The 17,824-nt window shown below is 34.6% G+C and overlaps 1 protein-coding gene across 4 annotated transcripts in view; it reads left to right on the top strand.

Annotated features, from left to right (window-relative positions):
• The window catches only part of STXBP4 (syntaxin binding protein 4), a 165,150-nt gene that overhangs the window by 76,162 nt on the left and 71,164 nt on the right, over positions 1-17,824 (top strand). For all 4 annotated transcript variants that reach the window (XM_079131411.1, XM_079131409.1, XM_079131412.1 and 1 more), the window contains 4 exons: positions 5,272-5,448; positions 13,485-13,601; positions 14,601-14,650; positions 16,746-16,879. In XM_079131411.1, the coding sequence (XP_078987537.1) occupies positions 5,272-5,448; positions 13,485-13,601; positions 14,601-14,650; positions 16,746-16,879 (478 nt within the window). The remainder of the gene's footprint in view (positions 1-5,271; positions 5,449-13,484; positions 13,602-14,600; positions 14,651-16,745; positions 16,880-17,824) is intronic.

Below are 17,824 nucleotides of genomic sequence, written 5' to 3' on the forward strand. Positions count from 1 at the left end.
AATGGAAATTAAGGAGTCACTGCCAATTATATAGTCAATGAAGACTTGTCAGTGCTTAATGACTGCTCAGGTGAGGAGGTGGAGAAGTATGCTGGATGTACCCATAGAGAGCGAGTGAGGAAAGAGAAAAGAGAGAGCACATACCAGAGGTGTATAAAAAATGCTGTGAATCAAATACTTCCCCAAATACATCCATGCTTAAAGGGCGAGTTGTAAGTTCATTCATGAATATATCCGCAAAATGTTTTGAGATCATTGAGTGTTATACATATTTTAATAAATCAGATACACAAATTAAGGAAACTAGATATAATTTGCTTTTAAACACTTTTCATTCAACAACATTCTTCCTGCAGTAACCTTTAATCTTTTTTACAAGCTGTAAGAGGTCCAAGACCGAGTAAGGTTTTCCAGTGAGTGGATGTCGGAAACTGATAAGAGAAGTATTCTTTAGGGCTTGGTAACATAAGTTACATTACATTAAAGCATATCTTTGCAGTCTCCTTTCTCTCCTGTCAGCCATTGACATTTTGAAAGATTTACTGATTAGCTTAAAAATTACAGAACTTCTAAGGTTAGCGATGTAGATGTGTTACCCTAATTACAAATGTGCATGTGCAGTTAATGCCTTTTCCTTCTACTTTGGGGAGCCGTTAGGGCTCCTAACTAGAGAGGATAGGGTTTTACATAACTTTTGCTAACATTAAAAAAGACGTGCAAATTATGTTTCCAAATAACTTCTCTAAAGTTCAAGAGTTGTTATTACTAATTGAGTACCTCAGGAAAACCCTTTAAATTATCTAGTGCAACTTTCTGATCACTAAGGTGATTTTGTGTACTTTTCCAAAGTAGTAAAGAAGAAAAGGACAAAAAAGAAAAAAAAAAAAAAAAAACCTGTACAAAGGACTGCAATAGTCTCTTTTACCCTCTTGCAAGAGTTGTTTTGATCATGTAAGATAGGTGTTATTTCCCATTACACAAGTGAACAAACTGAGTCTTAGAGAATTATACAGCCAGGAAATGAAAAAGAAAAAAAGTCACAGATCTAAGCTTCTGACCTAGATAAGTCCTTCTAAAACCCATGGTTCTTTATTCTAGGCAAGCTCTCTACCACTGAGCCCTGCCAGTCCCATGTTTATTGTGTTTTTTTTTTAATTACTAATTAATTCATTTATTTATTTTAATTCTAGATCCTATTGCTTTGTGGGGAAAAAGTGCCATGTGCAGAAAACCCATAGTGTATTGTCCTTTTTCTGAGCCCACAGTGTCCTTTGTCCTAACACAGTCATACAGCTAAGACCAAAGTATTTATAGCCTACAAAAATTTTCATTAGCTTGAATTATTTTTGCAAAGAAGAATTTTGTCTAATCTTTCCTTAAGATTCATTGTGAAATTGTGATGTGACAAACCCTCAATTTACAAAGGAACAGTGTGAGTTGAAGGCATTTCTTGTGTTGCCAAAGAAAAACATGGAAGCCAAAGATTTCACTTCATAATTCAGGATTCTTTTCTATAACACACACTAGTTAGTATTATAAATTTATGCTTGTGTTGATTTCTCTGATTTACTCTTACCCCTTGGATTCTCTTTAATTATCTAACTTTCTAAATCTAAATTAAACTCTACTTGATACAAAGTAAATCAGTAAGTGAAATACAGCATTTGCCCCATTGGGATTTCAGGCTCATGGTGAGCTGCTGGGAAAATTCTGACTCAAATGTTACTGACATAGGAGGCTTTGCAGTTATTTATTAGAAGACAGCCTGCAAGGAAAAGAGAAAATGGATTGATGTGATCCTGTATTGCTAAATACAGCACACTGCTGTTATCTTTTCTTTACTGCTTCCTCTAAGAGTCATCATTTCAATGCACTAATCTTTTAAACAGCCATTCAGTGGGAATTGGGCTAGAACTTTGCTAAGGGGTCACATTCACCAGCCTGACAGTTATACATTTACAAAAGAAATAGCATGAATTTATTCAGCATCAAAACCTCTGCATCTTTTACCACCCGACTGCGTTTCACACTGTATTACCATCAGTGCGCTATAATGGCTATATAAATTCCATCCAGATTCTTCATTTAATTAACTAGCATTCTTTGAACAAAAATAAAAGTGCTGTTTTTATAGAGGAATAAAAGCTTCGTGAAGTGAGTGTGAAGGAGACAAATCATCGAATTAGTTATTCTTCACTGAAGCTGTGGTGAATGTTCTTCCTCTTTCACTTCAGGGGCTTTTTTTTTTTTTTTTTTTTTTTAAGCTTGATTGAATGGAAAATGGGGAGCACTGTAGCAGTCTTGGGTGTGTTGAGTCTATTATAATGGCCACATCTTAAGCTAATTCAGGGCTGGTGCTGTTGATCTTGTCACCTAGGAGTGATCTTTTTGTTTTCTTTTACATTTTTTATAGTTGGCAAGGTAGTAAGGCATAGTGACCAAGAATGTGAGCTTTGTAACCAGACTATATGAGTTCAAATCCCAGCTCTGTCACTTACTGCGTGTGTGATTCTGAGTAAGTTGCTTAACTGTTCTGTGCTTCCGTGTACTGTGTATAAAATGAGGATAATAACAGACACACCTCACATCACAGAGTGCAGATTAGCTGAGCTGACAGTTAAGACATTTAGGGGAGGCTTGGCACACTATGTGCGCCCCAACAGTCTAGTGTGAAGTTTACCCAGCTGTGTCCCTGGTGACTTACTGAACTGACACGTGGATGGGCTAAGTGGATGCCCCTTTCTTTCCAGATATTCCTTTCTAAGAGTACTTTCTATTATGGGATAATTACTTTTAGGTATGAGAAAATAAAGCTCTGAATCAGGGCATGGTTGGTTGGCCACGTCTCTCCCTCCCGCAACTGCTTCCAGTGTTAGCGTTCTGATGCCCGTTCTCTTATTAAGAGATTCAAAATCCTTTGCCTGCGTGCCATTTCTACCAACCCCTGGCCCTTTCCTTCCCTCTCCCCCACCTTTTTATTTTTTAAATCATCATTTCCCTGTAGCCGCTACTCCAATCAAAACCCATCCGGCACCATTACTCCAGTTTGCCACACCCCCTCTTGACTCTTCTTTTGTTCATATGTGGTTTTTGTTGTGGCGGGGGTTTTTGTTTTGTTTTGTTTTGCCTAACATACCCTCTTCTCTTCCTCCATGTATCCACGTCCTACCTTTAAGCTAGCCAAAAAAACACTGTCGATTATGCCTTTGTACTTTTATCACATAACACAATTGTCTAGATGTAGTAACTACCAAATAAGTGTTATTGATGACCTAACCTGTTAACCCTACTTCCAAAGGATATGTGGAATCTAACCACTTCACACCATCTCTGCTACTGTCACCCTTGTTCAAGTCACAGCTTTGCCTGTCCCCTTCCTCTTCTTTACTTTCACTCTTGCCCACCCCCACAGTCTACTCTCAATATAGCAGTGAAAGTAATCCTCTTAAGATAAGTCATGTCAAATCAGTTCTCGCCCAAAACCCTCCAATCACTTCCCCGTCGCACCCTGAGTAAAACCAAAGCCTTTATAATGGCCTATAAATCCCCTTAAGATCTGCCTTTCCACTCCAACCCCATCCCCACACCTGCTCCTGCTACCACTCTGCCCTAAGTGGTGCATTACTCCCCTCTTCCTTTACCCTCCTATTCACCACCTCTTATCCACTGTCTTCCTGGCTTTTCTCCAAAGATACAAAGCGCAATCCCATCTCAGGACCTTTGCACAAACTGTTCCCTTTGCCCAGAAAGCTCCTCCTTGGGAAATCCTGACTCCATCCCTTCTGTGAGTTTCTGATCAAGTGTCTCGAAAAGATCTTCTGATAATCCCTAACATGCTATCTGTCTCTCTAAACTAGGATGCAAATTCTGAGGGGCAAGAGGGAGGGTTCTGTCTATACTGGTCACTGCCTACCCCAAAACCAGACACTTAATAAGTACTTATCGAATGTACGAGTAAAAACTAACCCTTAAGAATATATCCACATTCCTAACCCTTTCAGCACTTCAGATATATTTAAGCTCAAACAAAAGCAAGTGCCTTATAGCAGCTCCAAGAAAATTAAAATAGCCATAGTTTAATACTAGCCATGACAATTGGAGCAGAAAGTTCCACTGCAGAGAAGAGAAATTTCTGCATCAAGAAAAAAGAAATGGTTTACAGTATGATAACTGCCATGTTAAATTATATCGGTGTCCTAGAGAACGATCTTTGACTCAAGGCACATTTTGAGAGAGTGTTTCTGGTCACCCTGACCTCATCCTAAGGTGGAAAATGTGACCAGTGTATGGGGGATTTTCATTTGGTTTTATTTTGTCATTTAAAGGCAGAGTGAAATAGTGAAAGGAGAGTGTTGATGTTGAAGTCAAGCAGACCAAGATGCAAATTCTGGCACTATTGTGCATCCTGGTTTGGAATATATAACTTCTCTAGGTCTCTGCTTATATATGAAATAGTTTTGAATAATGCCTTCCTCTCAATGTTGTTCTAAAAATTAAATGGAAAAAGACAGTTGAAGGACCCGAGATATAACAGTATTTAACAATTGTCTTATGAACATTGCCTCCTACAGATATAGCTATATATTTTGCTACTAAATTCCACCTTTTGACCTAAACCAAAAAGACATAACAGAGTGGTGTATAGGGAAAAGCTTTGGGCCCTGGATCTTGGTCCATGAAAAAGCTCCACACTATAAGGCTGTAAATCTCCCAGCAGCATCTGAAGAAGCTGCAAGAGCCTTCTAAGGACATGTGCCCTCCCACCTACTTGAGTTTTATTTGTTAATATATTTTTTAGTTTTTTAGTTGTACATGGGCACAATACCTTCGTTTTATTTACTTATTTTTATGTGGTGTTGAGGATTGAACCCAGTGCCTCACACATGCTAGACAAGTGCTCTACCACTGAGCCACAACCCCACGCATCATCTGAACCAGTTCCTTTTCTTCTTTTTTCCATCTTCATTTCTCTTCAGCTTCCCTTATTTTGCAAATGTTACGCTAGGTGTGTAAAGTAAGAAATTCCATACTGAAAAATTTCAACAAAGGAAAAAGTAAGACCAGGCAACTAGTTCACATAATAAAATAACATGAATATTCATTTTTCAAGTGGAGAAGTGAAGAACATGTGTGTTATTAAGTTTCGGAAGTATGACTTTCAGAGTAAGGAAAATATTTTGTGAAGACCTCTGAACTGTGTTTTACTTGGTTTTCTTTTCTTTTTTTTCTTTTTTTTTTTTTTTTTAATGACATCAACTTTGTACTCTTCAGGAAGCCAAAGCTGTAGTTGAAGAAACCAGGGCTCTGAGAAGCCGGGTTCATCTTGCTGAGGCTGCGCAGAGGCAGGCCCACGGAATGGAAATGGACTACGAAGAAGTGATCCGTCTGCTAGAGGCCGAGATTACAGAGCTGAAGGCTCAGCTTGCTGATTATTCTGACCAAAATAAAGTAAGCAAAACAGACTTCTAGTTACCATGGTTTCCCTGCCATTGTCGCGTATCCTGTTTTCATTTTCTTTTCATCTGCACTTCTAAACTAGGTCAGTGTTTGTCTTCTATTATTCAATGATAGGATGATGTGCCGTGCGGAGGTAATGTGAAGGTTGTGAGCTGCCTTTATCCCGATAGCTTTGGGATGGAAAAGCATATGCCCCAAATTTATTTGGGTCATTGGTCAACATTCAGTTCAAGCATTAAATCCTGAAACTATTTAACATTTAATTGACTACATCAGTTTTCTCCTCCTCTTTCTGAACTTGCTAATTTGTTTTGTGGGGCTAGAAGGAGGGGATTCCAGGGATGGGTTTCCCCCTTGACTAGAGCATGCAGGAAGTGTGAAAGTTGAACAATTTTTGCCCAAGACCCAAGATAATTAATGGGAAAAAAGCAAGTTTGAATTTTGCGGGTTTTTTTTAAAGATATAAGGTGTACTACATCAGGTTTCAATAAAAGACCTCCCAATTTCAATAGCAAAATACTAAATGCTTTTCAGAAGGCAATGTAAACTTTTCTTTATGTTAATTTTTAATTATGAGAATGTTTTTACATTGTACTTATACATTTATTGAATAGCCTGAAAAAACTGTAGTAAACAAATAGTTTTTAGTTCACTGAAAAAGAAAATTGAATAAATTAAAATAGATATTTTATAACTTCATAGGGTTGTTCAGTTATAAACATAATGGGTATTGATACCTCTGGCCCAATCACCTTTCAAGAGAACATAATGTGCATTTGAATAATTAAAAGTTTTAAAATTTTTAAATATGACAATTGAAAATGAAAGGAGCTTTAGAAAAGCAAAATTTAGAAGAAAATCTGAAATTTTCTTTGGCTAGCTCGTAAGTCACTAACATATCTCTCACAGTGGTCCACATAAGCCAATTCCACAAGAACCTGAAGTTCCCTTTTTCCTTTGACAGTAGCAAAGCCAGAGGGGAAACATATCACCTGAGAAAGCAGCAACACTTGTGTTAAACACACTTGTCATTTGTTTGGCCCAGAATTTACTTCCCCAAAACAGATATGTGATTATTTCGTGTAACCTTAACCTGATTATGAAAATATTAAAAGTATTTTTTATAATTATTTTAATGAAGGGCTGGGAATATAGCCCAGTTCATAGAGTGCTTGCCTGTCAAGCCCAAAGCTCTGGGTTCAATCCCCGGCACCACAAAAATTTTAAAAAAAATTTTTTTAATTAATATTTTAATTACTTTTAGAGGGGAAAATTAGGTGTTTGATTTTTTTTCTTTCCTAGGCAAGCACTGAACCACTGAGCTACATCCCTAGCCCTTTATTTTCAAACACTTTAATATTCAAGAAGTTTACATAAAATTATTCTATATTTTTTAAGGTTTAAGTTATTTTTACTTTGATTCTAAAGTTACCTTTAATATAATTAATTCAGTTTTTTTTCTCTCTTTAGCATAATGGGGGTCTCTTGATATCATATAATAAGAGCCTAAACTAAGTAGGAAAGTGTGAAAACAATTTTTTTTTTTTTTTTTTTTTAAAGAAAAGATGTGAAACTTGGACATGACAACAGTCCACATTTTCTAATCTCATTACAAGTGAGAAATGAGGCTGGGGTTATGGCTTAGTGGTAGAGCACTCACCTAGCATATTTGAGACACTGGGTTCAATTCTCAGCACTGCATGTAAATAAATAAAATAAAGGTCCATTGACAATTAAACAATAAAAATTTAAAAAGAAAAAATAGAAAATGAGGGAAACAATTTTCTTAAAAAGAAAAAGTAGAAAATGAGGGGAAAAAATTTTACGTAAGAGACATTGACCAGGATGTTACAGAATTAGGATTTAAATGTTTATTTTTAAAGACAGATTATTTTTATAGCAATGCTTTTATTTTTCATTATAGTTTTTCCTTATATTATTTATTAATTTACTTATTTGTGTTTGGGTGTTGGGGGTGTGGGTTGTAGTACTGGAGCTTGAACTAAGAATCATTCTGTCACTGAGCTACAACCCCGGCCCTTTTTATTTTTTATTCTGAGACAGGACTTGCTAAGTTGACAAGCTCAAGTCTGGCCTTGAACTTGTAATCCTCTTGCCTCATTTTTCTTCACCTCCAAATTAAGAATTCAAACATTACTAATTCCTTTGAATATTCACAATGTCCCTCTCCAATTGTATCACCTTCCCTTGCCTTCCAATATAATCATTTTCCTGTACTTAAAGTTTACCATTTTCTTAATAATTTTACTTCTTGTGTATATGTATCTCTTAACAATATGTTGTTTAGTTTTGCTTACTTATCAACTTTATAGAAATAGAAAATGCATATGTATCATTCTGACTTTTTTCACTCAACATTTTGTTCTTCCAATTCATCTGCCCAAAATCTGTTCCTAGTTCATGTGTTTTCAGTCTTTCCTTGTACTCCACTGCATGGATGTACTACAGTGTAGTTAGCCATTCCACATTCATTGAGCAGTCCAGTTATTCTATATTCTTCTATTATTCTGTATTCTTTAATTATGTTGTTAAAAACATTTTTGTACATAGATCCTGCTCCATGTGTATGACACTTACCTGCTAGGAGTAGAATTGCTAGGTTGGATAATAATTGCATATTGGACTCTACTAGGAAATGCCAAATTGTGTGTGAAAGTGTTTGAACCATTTTCTACTCCCAACCAGTAATATATGAGAATTACCATTTACACCATATTCTTGCTAACCCTCATTAAAAAATGTTTATCCATTTGGTAGGTATAAGTTTTATAACACTATAGTTTAATTTGGATTTCCCTGCCTGCTAATGACCAACAGTGATGTGCTACGACCAGTGGACACTAGCTCATAAGAACTGCAGTCAGTTCTAATGCATTTCTTCTCAACTTCATGTTCAGTGACATCAGGTTGCTGGTTTGAAATCAGCCATGATGGTGTTACTTATACCCCCAAGTGTTATCACTCAGGGCTTTGCTGCCCAACTCTGATAGCCATTTGAACATATAATATATTTATTATGCATTCATGTTTCTGCATGAAAAGGGTCCTATCTTTTGTCCATTTTCCATTGAATTATTTGTCTTTTCATATGAATGTGTAGTGATTCTTCTGGTTACTAATCCTTTATTAAGTTATGTGTTATAAAATTACTCTCCAAAATTTGTGGATTGCCTTTTTAACTCTGGTGAAATGGACAAGAATTTTTAAAGAAGTTCTTCCATCTCCAAGGACATAAAGATATTCTTTTATATTTGCTTCTAAAAGTTTTGATCTTCTGTAATTGGTTTAGTGGTACTGTATGAGATGGGAATACATTTCCATCATGTGTGTTTATTGATTTGGTGTCTCCTTATGTTGCCCAAGCTGGGATCAAACTCAAAATCCTCCACTTCAGCCTCCCAAGTAGCTAGAATTACACCTGTCCTTTTCTTTCTTTCTTCTGAATGACTAACCGTCTATCTCATCACCATTTACTTGAAACACCCCTTCTTTCTTAATTGATCTACAAATCATCTCTGTCATGAGTCAACGTTTCATATGTGACCTTGGTTCACCAAGGTTTCATATTCATCTCTTTCATTGTTCTGTGTTTATTCCTCTGCAACAAACATACTATGTTGCTTACCATATCTTTCACAGTAAATCTTGAAATCTTATCATTCTGTAGATCTTTTTCTTCAAAAGTGTTTTGGCTATATAACACTTTTATTTTTTCTTATCTATTTCACACTCAGCTTATCAGTTCCTCCAAAAGGAAAAAAAAAACTATTGGAATTTTTACTGAAATTACATTACATATGTAGATAAATTTGGGAAGAATTTACACAGTCAGGGGTATCTTCACAGAGGCACAGAAAGGTTAATTGCATTGTGGTCAGACAATCTCATGTACAGAACAACAACTCTTCAAAACTTATTAATGAATGTCTTACAAAATTTGTTCATGGCTTACTATGTAGTTGGTGTTTACAAAGGTTCAAAGTGAATTTGGAAAGAATTCTGTAGTTATTGGATACTGTTGTTCCTTATTGTCCATTAGATCAGGGTCATTTGGTGGGGTGACTTGATTCTTTCCTATTTATATTAATTTCTTTATCTGTTTGAACCATCAGTTTCTCAAAGAAATATGTTAAAAATCTCCCTTGTGGGGCCTTTTTTTTAATGTTCTTTATTGTATTTTGAAGAAATGTTATTAGATGCAGTCAAGCTTAGAGTTAGTTTCTCTTCTATGAAAATGTAATGACTATTCCATCTAGCAATCTTCTTTTCCCCTCAGTATTTTTATTTATATTAATATAGTTGCATACCTTTCTTTTGGTTGGTGTTTATCTATGTATTTTTTTAGTCATTTACTTTCAACTTTTCAGTATCTTTATGTTTTAATTGTATCTGTGGTAAATAACATGTGACTGGACTTTTTTTTATCCATTTATTAATTTTTGACCTTTAGGTAGAAAGATCATTCTATTTCGTTTTTATTTACTGAAGCACTTGACTTCATTTCTGCCCTCTTATTTTGTGCACTTGATTTGCCCGGTATTTTCTAGATTTATTTTATTTAAATAATTTATTTATTATTAATTTTTATTTAAATATTAATTTAAATACTTTATTTAAAATAATTTATTTTATTTAAATATTGATTCAGTTTTCTCCTGTGCCCCCTGCCAATTTACATATATTTTATTTGTCTGGTTTAGAAGGTATATACTCTGTTTCAAATTTTTAACGACTATCCTAGAAATTTTAACATTCTATTTTAACCTAAGTTATAAAATTTATCTGTGGGTTTCCCCTTCCTCTAAATATTATAAGTACTTTAGAACATTAATCATCCCTCCTAATTGGAAATCCATATGCAATAGAATGAAACTAAACCCATATCTCTCACCATGCACGAAACTAAACTCAAAATGGATTAAGGACCTCGGAATCAGACCAGAGACCCTGCAAATTATAGAAGAAAAAGTAGGTCCAGATCTTCAACATGTCGGCTTAGGACCAGACTTCCTCAACAGGACTCCCATAGCACAAGAAATAAAAGCAAGAATCAATAACTGGGATAGATTCAAACTAAAAAGCTTTCTCTCAGCAAAGGAAACTATCATCAATGCGAAGAAAGAGCCTACAGAGTGGGAGAAAATCTTTGCCAATCATACTTCAGATAGAGCACTAATCTCCAGAATCTATAAAGAACTCAAAAAACTCTACACCAAGAATGCAAATAATCCAATCAACAAATGGGCTAAGGAAATGAATAGACATTTCACAGAAGAAGATCTACAAACAATCAACAAACATATGGAAAAATGTTCAACATCTCTAGTAATAAGAGAAATGCAAATCAAAACCACCCTAAGATTCCATCTCACCCCAATTAGAATGGCGATTATCAAGAATACGAGCAACAACAGGTGTTGGCGAGGATGTGGGGAGAAAGGTACACTCATACATTGCTGGTGGGGCTGCAAATTAGTGCAGCCACTCTGGAAAGCAGTGTGGAGATTCCTTAGAAAACTTGGAATGGAACCATTTGACCCAGCTATCCCACTCCTTGGCCTATACCCAAAGGACTTAAAATCAGCATACTACAGAGATACAGCCACATCAATGTTCATAGCTGCTCAATTCACAATAGCCAGACTGTGGAATCAACCTAGATGTCCTTCAATTGATGAATGGATAAAGAAACTGTGGTATATATATACAATGGAATATTACTCAGCCATAAAGAATGATGAAATTATGGCATTTGCAGGCAAATGGATGAAATTGGAGAATATCATGCTAAGTGAGATAAGCCAATCTCAAAAAACCAAAGGTCGAATGATATCGCTAATAAGTGGATGAGGACACATAATGGGGGGAGGGAGGGGTTAGTGTTAGGGTTAGAGTTAGGGTTAGGAATGGGGACAAGAATGGAGGAAGGAAGGACTGTATAGAGGGAAAAGAGGGGTGGGAGGGGTGGGGGGGAGGGAAAAAATAACAGAATGAATCAAACAACATTACCCTATGTAAATTTATGATTACACAAATGGTATGCCTTTATGCCATGTACAAACAGACAAACAACATGTATCCCATTTGTTTACAATAAAAAAAAAGAAAAAAAAAGAAAAAATAGTCATCCCTCCTTACTTATTTTTAACCTTTTTTAGTGTTTTAGTTTTTCCTTAGCTTTTAACTCTATTAGAATTTGTTTTGTATAGTCAGAATTTGTTTTGCTAGACTCTGTGTTTATCATTTTCTGTGTTCTGAGTTCTTTTTTACATCTCAGGTGGTCTTCCTTTTATCATTTCATTTCTTCCTCAAGAATATCTTTTAGAAATTCATTTAGTGAGGATCTGTTGGAAAATGTCTCCAGTTAGTCTGAAGAAACATCTTGATTCAATTCTTATTCTTGAAATATATTTTGCTACATTTTAAATGTTAAGGTGATATTTACTTTCTTTCATGGTCCTGATGTCAGCTGTCAATCTGTCATTTGTTTGCAATATGTTTCCTTCTATTTGATTTTAATGTCTCTTTGGCTTCAACGTTCATCATTTTGACCTCAGTGAGTCGTGTGTTAACGTATTTGATTTCATGCTGTTTGGGATTTATTGAGCTTCCTGATCTGAGGCGTAATGACTTACACCATTTCTGGAACACTCTAAGTTATTATCCTAAGTTATTTCTCTTTCATTCTTTCTAGTTACTCTTGTGTAATACCGATTGTGTATATACTACATTTGTTTTTCCTTATCACTCCTCCTGCTGCATTCATATGTCAATTTTTGTCTTTCTATTCAATTATTAGAAGTTTCTTTACTTGTTGTCTTTTCAGCTGTATCTAATTTAATATTAAATCCATAAACCAAGTCTCTGATTTAATTGTGAATTTGTTCTTATTTTTGATATGATCTTCTTATGGTATATAGATCTTTTTTGAATTTTCTTATCCTTTTATTATACTTTAAATTCCTTCTTGTTTAAAACATATTACATATTATTGCTTTATATTTTGTATGATTACTGTAATATCTGCTGTCTTTATAGACTGAACATATAAATTGCTTCTTTTAGCTGACTTTCAGTTCAGGAGCTTAGTTCCTCACGTTTAGTGATTTTTTTAAAAAAATTATTGTGAGGTTATGTCCTTTAGGCACATTATATATGGAAATTCTTTAAGATCTGAGTTTAGAAACCAGCCCTCCAAAGAAGTTTTGGTTTTGCTCCTGTTAGCCTGGGACCAACCAATGTAAATTAAATTTTCAGCTTCTGGATATTCAGGCCACTCAGATACTGTAAATTCTGACCCCAAATCTGTATGAGTGGGGGCTTATGTTTAGGAATTATTCAGGAGAGACTATTTTTTACTCACTCACCAGGGCCAAAATTAAAACACCCGTTTACTTTTGTGAAATTGTTTCTTCCTCATTTGCTCATTAAAATTCTGTTACCACGTGTGTCTGTTGAAACCTACACTAGGCTTCCAGAGACCAGCATATACCCTCAGAGCAAATTATGCTTCAATCCTCTCTTACCCTAGTGAGGTCACTGGATATTACTATTGCTTGTCTCCTTGGATTCTCTTATTCCCTGCCAGCTCAGCCTTACATGGGTTTTTATTATAGTGAATATGTTGTGATAAACTGTCAGGGGTTTCTGTCAGCATCTGGTAAGACAAGTTGCTGAAAAAAATTTTTTTAATTGTATATATTTTTAGGTGTTATGTATTTTATTTAAATACATATACATTTTAATTGTATGTATTTAAATAAAGATTTAAATGTATTTTGCAACAAGAATCAATAAAGTCATATGTAGCTTCTTATCTCATATAACTTGCAGCATCCCTGTGAAAATTAACTTTTAAGTACACAATTATTTATGCCCCCCAAAAATCAGAAGACATGTACATAGTAAGAGAGAAAATAAATGAAGTAGTTCATGAAAATAGAAAACAGTAATATAAATTATTTTTAAAAATTGTGTAAGATGCTCCTTTTGATATCTCTGACCAGGAAAGTGTTCAGGATTTAAGAAAGAGAATTACAGTACTTGACTGCCAGTTGCGAAAATCAGAAATGGCTCGAAAAACTTTTGAGGCATCCACTGCAAAGCTTCTTCATTTTGTAGAGGTAAGTTTTTTTGTTGTAGTCAGCCCTCTGTCTCTATGGGTTTATATCTATGGATTCACCCAACCACAAATTGAAAATATTCAGGAACAGAAAAACTCCAGACAGTTCCAAAAAGCAAAATTTTTATTTTTCCACACACCAAGCACCAAACTGAATCCACATGAATAAGTGATGTGTAGGTGCACATGGCTGTAGCCTCCCACTTTCACTGAGCCTCAGTCTCTCCAGCACTTGTTCTCCTGGCGTCTCATTCATGGTGTCCTATGTAGTAAGACCCACCATGATTGCATCTGTACTGAAGATGTACAGACTTTTTTCCTGTCATTATTGTATACACAATGCAGTATAACAGTGATTTACATATTATTTACATGGTATTAGGTATTGTAAATTATCTGAAGGTGATTTAAAGCACACAGGAAAATATGCTTAGGTTATATGCTAATATACTGTGCCACTTTATATAAGGAACTTGAGCACCTGCTGGTTTTGAAATCAGTCCCTCATAGACACCTATATGTTACATTATGTTCATTTCTGAGGAATCCAGAGGCAACTGACGTTGATGAATGCAACAGTGTTCAGTGGCTAGTGAAATTTTCTTTAGTCTCAAAATAGCAATCAGTACTGACTTATAGTCAAATTTAGAATTACCTAGATAATGAAAAGACTAATTAACATTATATAGATTTATTTTAGAAAAATAATTGAGGCTGAATAACGTGACTCCCAAATATATGCATCTTAATGAATACTTTCCTAAAAGTCCTGATACTAAGTAAACAGAATTTGATAAATATTTATCCTCTAAAAAATGTTTTTATAGTTATTATATTTCTGAGTAGAATTGCATATTAATATAAATGATCCCCCTACAACAGAAACATCTGTTTAATCAATGGAGGGGGGGGTTGTAAATATTAATTGGGCCCAAAAAGGATATTTTTTTAAAAAACTATCAAATTTACATATCTCCTTCACCATCTTATTTGTCACTAGGCTATTCAAGAAGTACTTTCTGATAATTCTTCTCCTTTATCAAATTTAAGGTAAGAATATTTAAGTGCTTTCTTCAGAGTATATCAACTGATTAAATTCTTCACCTGACAATTGTGACTGAAGTACCAAAAAATCTCTTAAATGGTCTTAAGATGCTACATAATTCTCATTTTATTCTATTCTTCAGTGTTATGGAATAAGTATGAGGACATATTGGTTTTGGTATTAGCTCAGTAAAAGAAATTCCTGGAGGTATTTAGCCAATCATTATAACCTTGAACTATAAAATTGGGGTAGAAATCACCTACCTCTCATCTTTGCCAAGAATACTGTAAAGATGAGATTAACTTGAAATTCTTGACACCTCCTGTGTGTGAATAAAAGTTATTAGCCACAGATGCCTTGCTAAAGGTCATTCTCAACCCAGGAGATTAGTTGTTATGTCAAAAAAAAATTTGGCAAATTTTATTCATGGAAATAATTTCTCTTATTTTCATTAATCAGTAGGTACAAATAAAAGAAATGTATTTGGAGGCTGCACCTTGATTTTCTTATATTCACAAAATGCTTCGCATTTCAAGTTTCTTACTAAGAGAAGGAAACATACAAATAAGATTTATTTCAAACTATAAGTTTATGGTCATTTTGATACATGATGAAAGACATACAAAAGAAAGATTCCTGCTTGAACATTTTGAAAGTAGATTTTTCTTCATCTTATAATAGCTGTCACTAGTTCTAAATGTGTCTTCTACTTCTGGCAGTATCACTTGCAGAAATGGGAAAGCTCTGCCCTTTAATGTGAAAACAGCAGTTTAATCAAGGAAATAAATGAAGATATTTTAGGTGCCTATGATTTTTTTTAAGTTAGAAGAATATCTATAATTGTTCACTTTTAAGCCATTTCAATATAATGTTTTATTTTTTATAATAAAAGAATCTGACATTTTCTCATTGTTATCCATGCTGCTTATAAGATATTTATGTGAATTCCATGATTTTTATTTACATTAAAGATCTTAACATATTCAGTAACTAGGCTGAGGTATAGCTCAGTGGCAGAGCTCTTGCCTAACAAGTGGGAGACCCTGGGTTCTGTCCCCAGCACCATAAAAACAAACAAACAAAAATTCAGTAATTCCATTTCCCTTATATGGATTAAATATGTCCCCCACAACAACCCCCTAAGATCTCATTTGACTTTGACTAATTAAAAAATTTTGCTGTTAAATCTCATGGTTAAAAATCACTATTTAAAAGCCAGAGCCTACCCTTGCCTTAAATTGTTTCATGGGAAAAAAGTCAGTCAACTTTAAAAAGCTACCATATCTTTCTGCCATGTCTTAAAAAGTTAAGCACTAGTAAAACCTGGTTTATTCTTTTTAACACACCATATCTTCTATGAATATTGGCCTTGATCATTCAACACAGAGTCAAGATTGTGAATTTAAGAACTGATTCTATAATTTCTCCTTGTGAATTAATACCATCATGCTTAAGAAGATAAGTATTATAAGTAATTGTGATTTTATCACCAGTTTAACATTGTCTCTTCTTTCCAACTAAAGGTTTTGCTGTAGTGGTTTTCGGAGGAAAATCTTGCATTTTTAATTATATCAGGATACATTTATTTCAAATGAAATTTACTTTTTTAAAATAAGTTATATAAATGTTCTAGGCTGTTTTAGAATTAGAGGAAACAAATGAAAGAGTTTAAGAGAGAATTTCCAGATTGAATGTATATATTTATGTTTACTGTAAGCATTAGTAAATTTTAAATGAATATATTTTAATATGCCTAATTTAAATTTTTACCAAACTAAAAGGTTTCATCATGTTAGCAAAATATAAACATTCACAAAGTATGTCCAACAGATAATTTAGGAGGTAGGCCATCCTTCAGTTGCTTCCTCATGTATGAAGTCAATGTAATGCTTTAAGTGTTCCTATTTACTAGATAATAGAAAAATGAAAACAGAAATATTATTTTATGTTAATTACTTCATGTGTGTCTATCAAAAAACAGCCATACATGTTATCATAAGTCCCTGGAAACGATTATTTTTGTTAATGAACACCAACATTTAGCAAAGACAGGTGTGTTTGTTGTGGAACACATTCTAGTTCATTTCTTTGTCCTCACAGTGAAAGAAGAGCTGTGTTAGCCTCTCAGACTTCCCTCACGTCACTGGGAAGGAATGGACGCAACATCCTAGCAACCCTGGCACTGGAATCTAAGGAGCTTGTTAAATCTGTTCGTGCCATACTTGATATGGATTGTAAGTTTACTTCATTTTTTTCACTTCTTTTTTTGATAATTCACTTCACAAAAGGAGAAAATTTCAAGTCTGGTAGTTTAATTTTATTAAAAATATTGGCTTGCCCACATTAAAATTGATAATTGATGAAAATCTTAATGCATCCATTCTATTTGCTTTATTTAAAGTGCTCAGAAGTCTTCTAACTGAAGATTAAGATATGCCTTTACCTTTACTTCCACCCAAAGTCAGTCAGTCTCCCCTCTCCCCACTCTCTCTCTGTGTACTAGAAATTGAACCCAGAGACACTTTGCTGCAGAGCTACGTCTGAAGCCCTTTTCATTTTTTATTTTGAAGCAGGATCTCACTAAGTTGCTGAGACTGGCCTCTAATTTGTCATCCCCCTCCCTCAGCCTCTCAAGTTGCTGTGATTACAGGCATACATCACCTTGCCCAAGCCTAAAGTTCCTTTGCAATGAAAGAATGAGTATAAATATTAGTTTACAACATTGCTGATAAACTGGAAGGGTAAACTCAACATTGAGTAATTTTTAAATAAAATAAAATAGATGAAACAAGATTGGATGTACAATCCAACTGAGCAAAAGACCCCCAAACAAACAAACAAAAAAAAAAAAAAAAATGAAAGACAAGACTTTTGTAATAGTGAGTTAAACAGAATCATCCAAAAAAGAAAACACACACACACAGGATTACAAACAGAAACAAATCCAGCAATATACTTTGGGGCAGTCAGTATAGCCAGTAGGGTAAATAACTAAAGGACTGTGGAATCACTGAACCACTTACCTTCAGTGCTACTGGCTCAGGCATTTACTCCTAAGCTATGTCCAAGAGAATACCTCTCTAGAGGAACTGTATGATCTGTCACTAGATAGCCCTAGAGTCAACATGAGACTAGAAAGAGAAGCAGAGTAATTCTCTAAGGAACTTCCAACACCCCAA

This window comes from Sciurus vulgaris, assembly GCF_902686455.1.
Source record: "Sciurus vulgaris genome assembly, chromosome: 3".
NCBI lineage: Eukaryota > Metazoa > Chordata > Mammalia > Rodentia > Sciuridae > Sciurus > Sciurus vulgaris.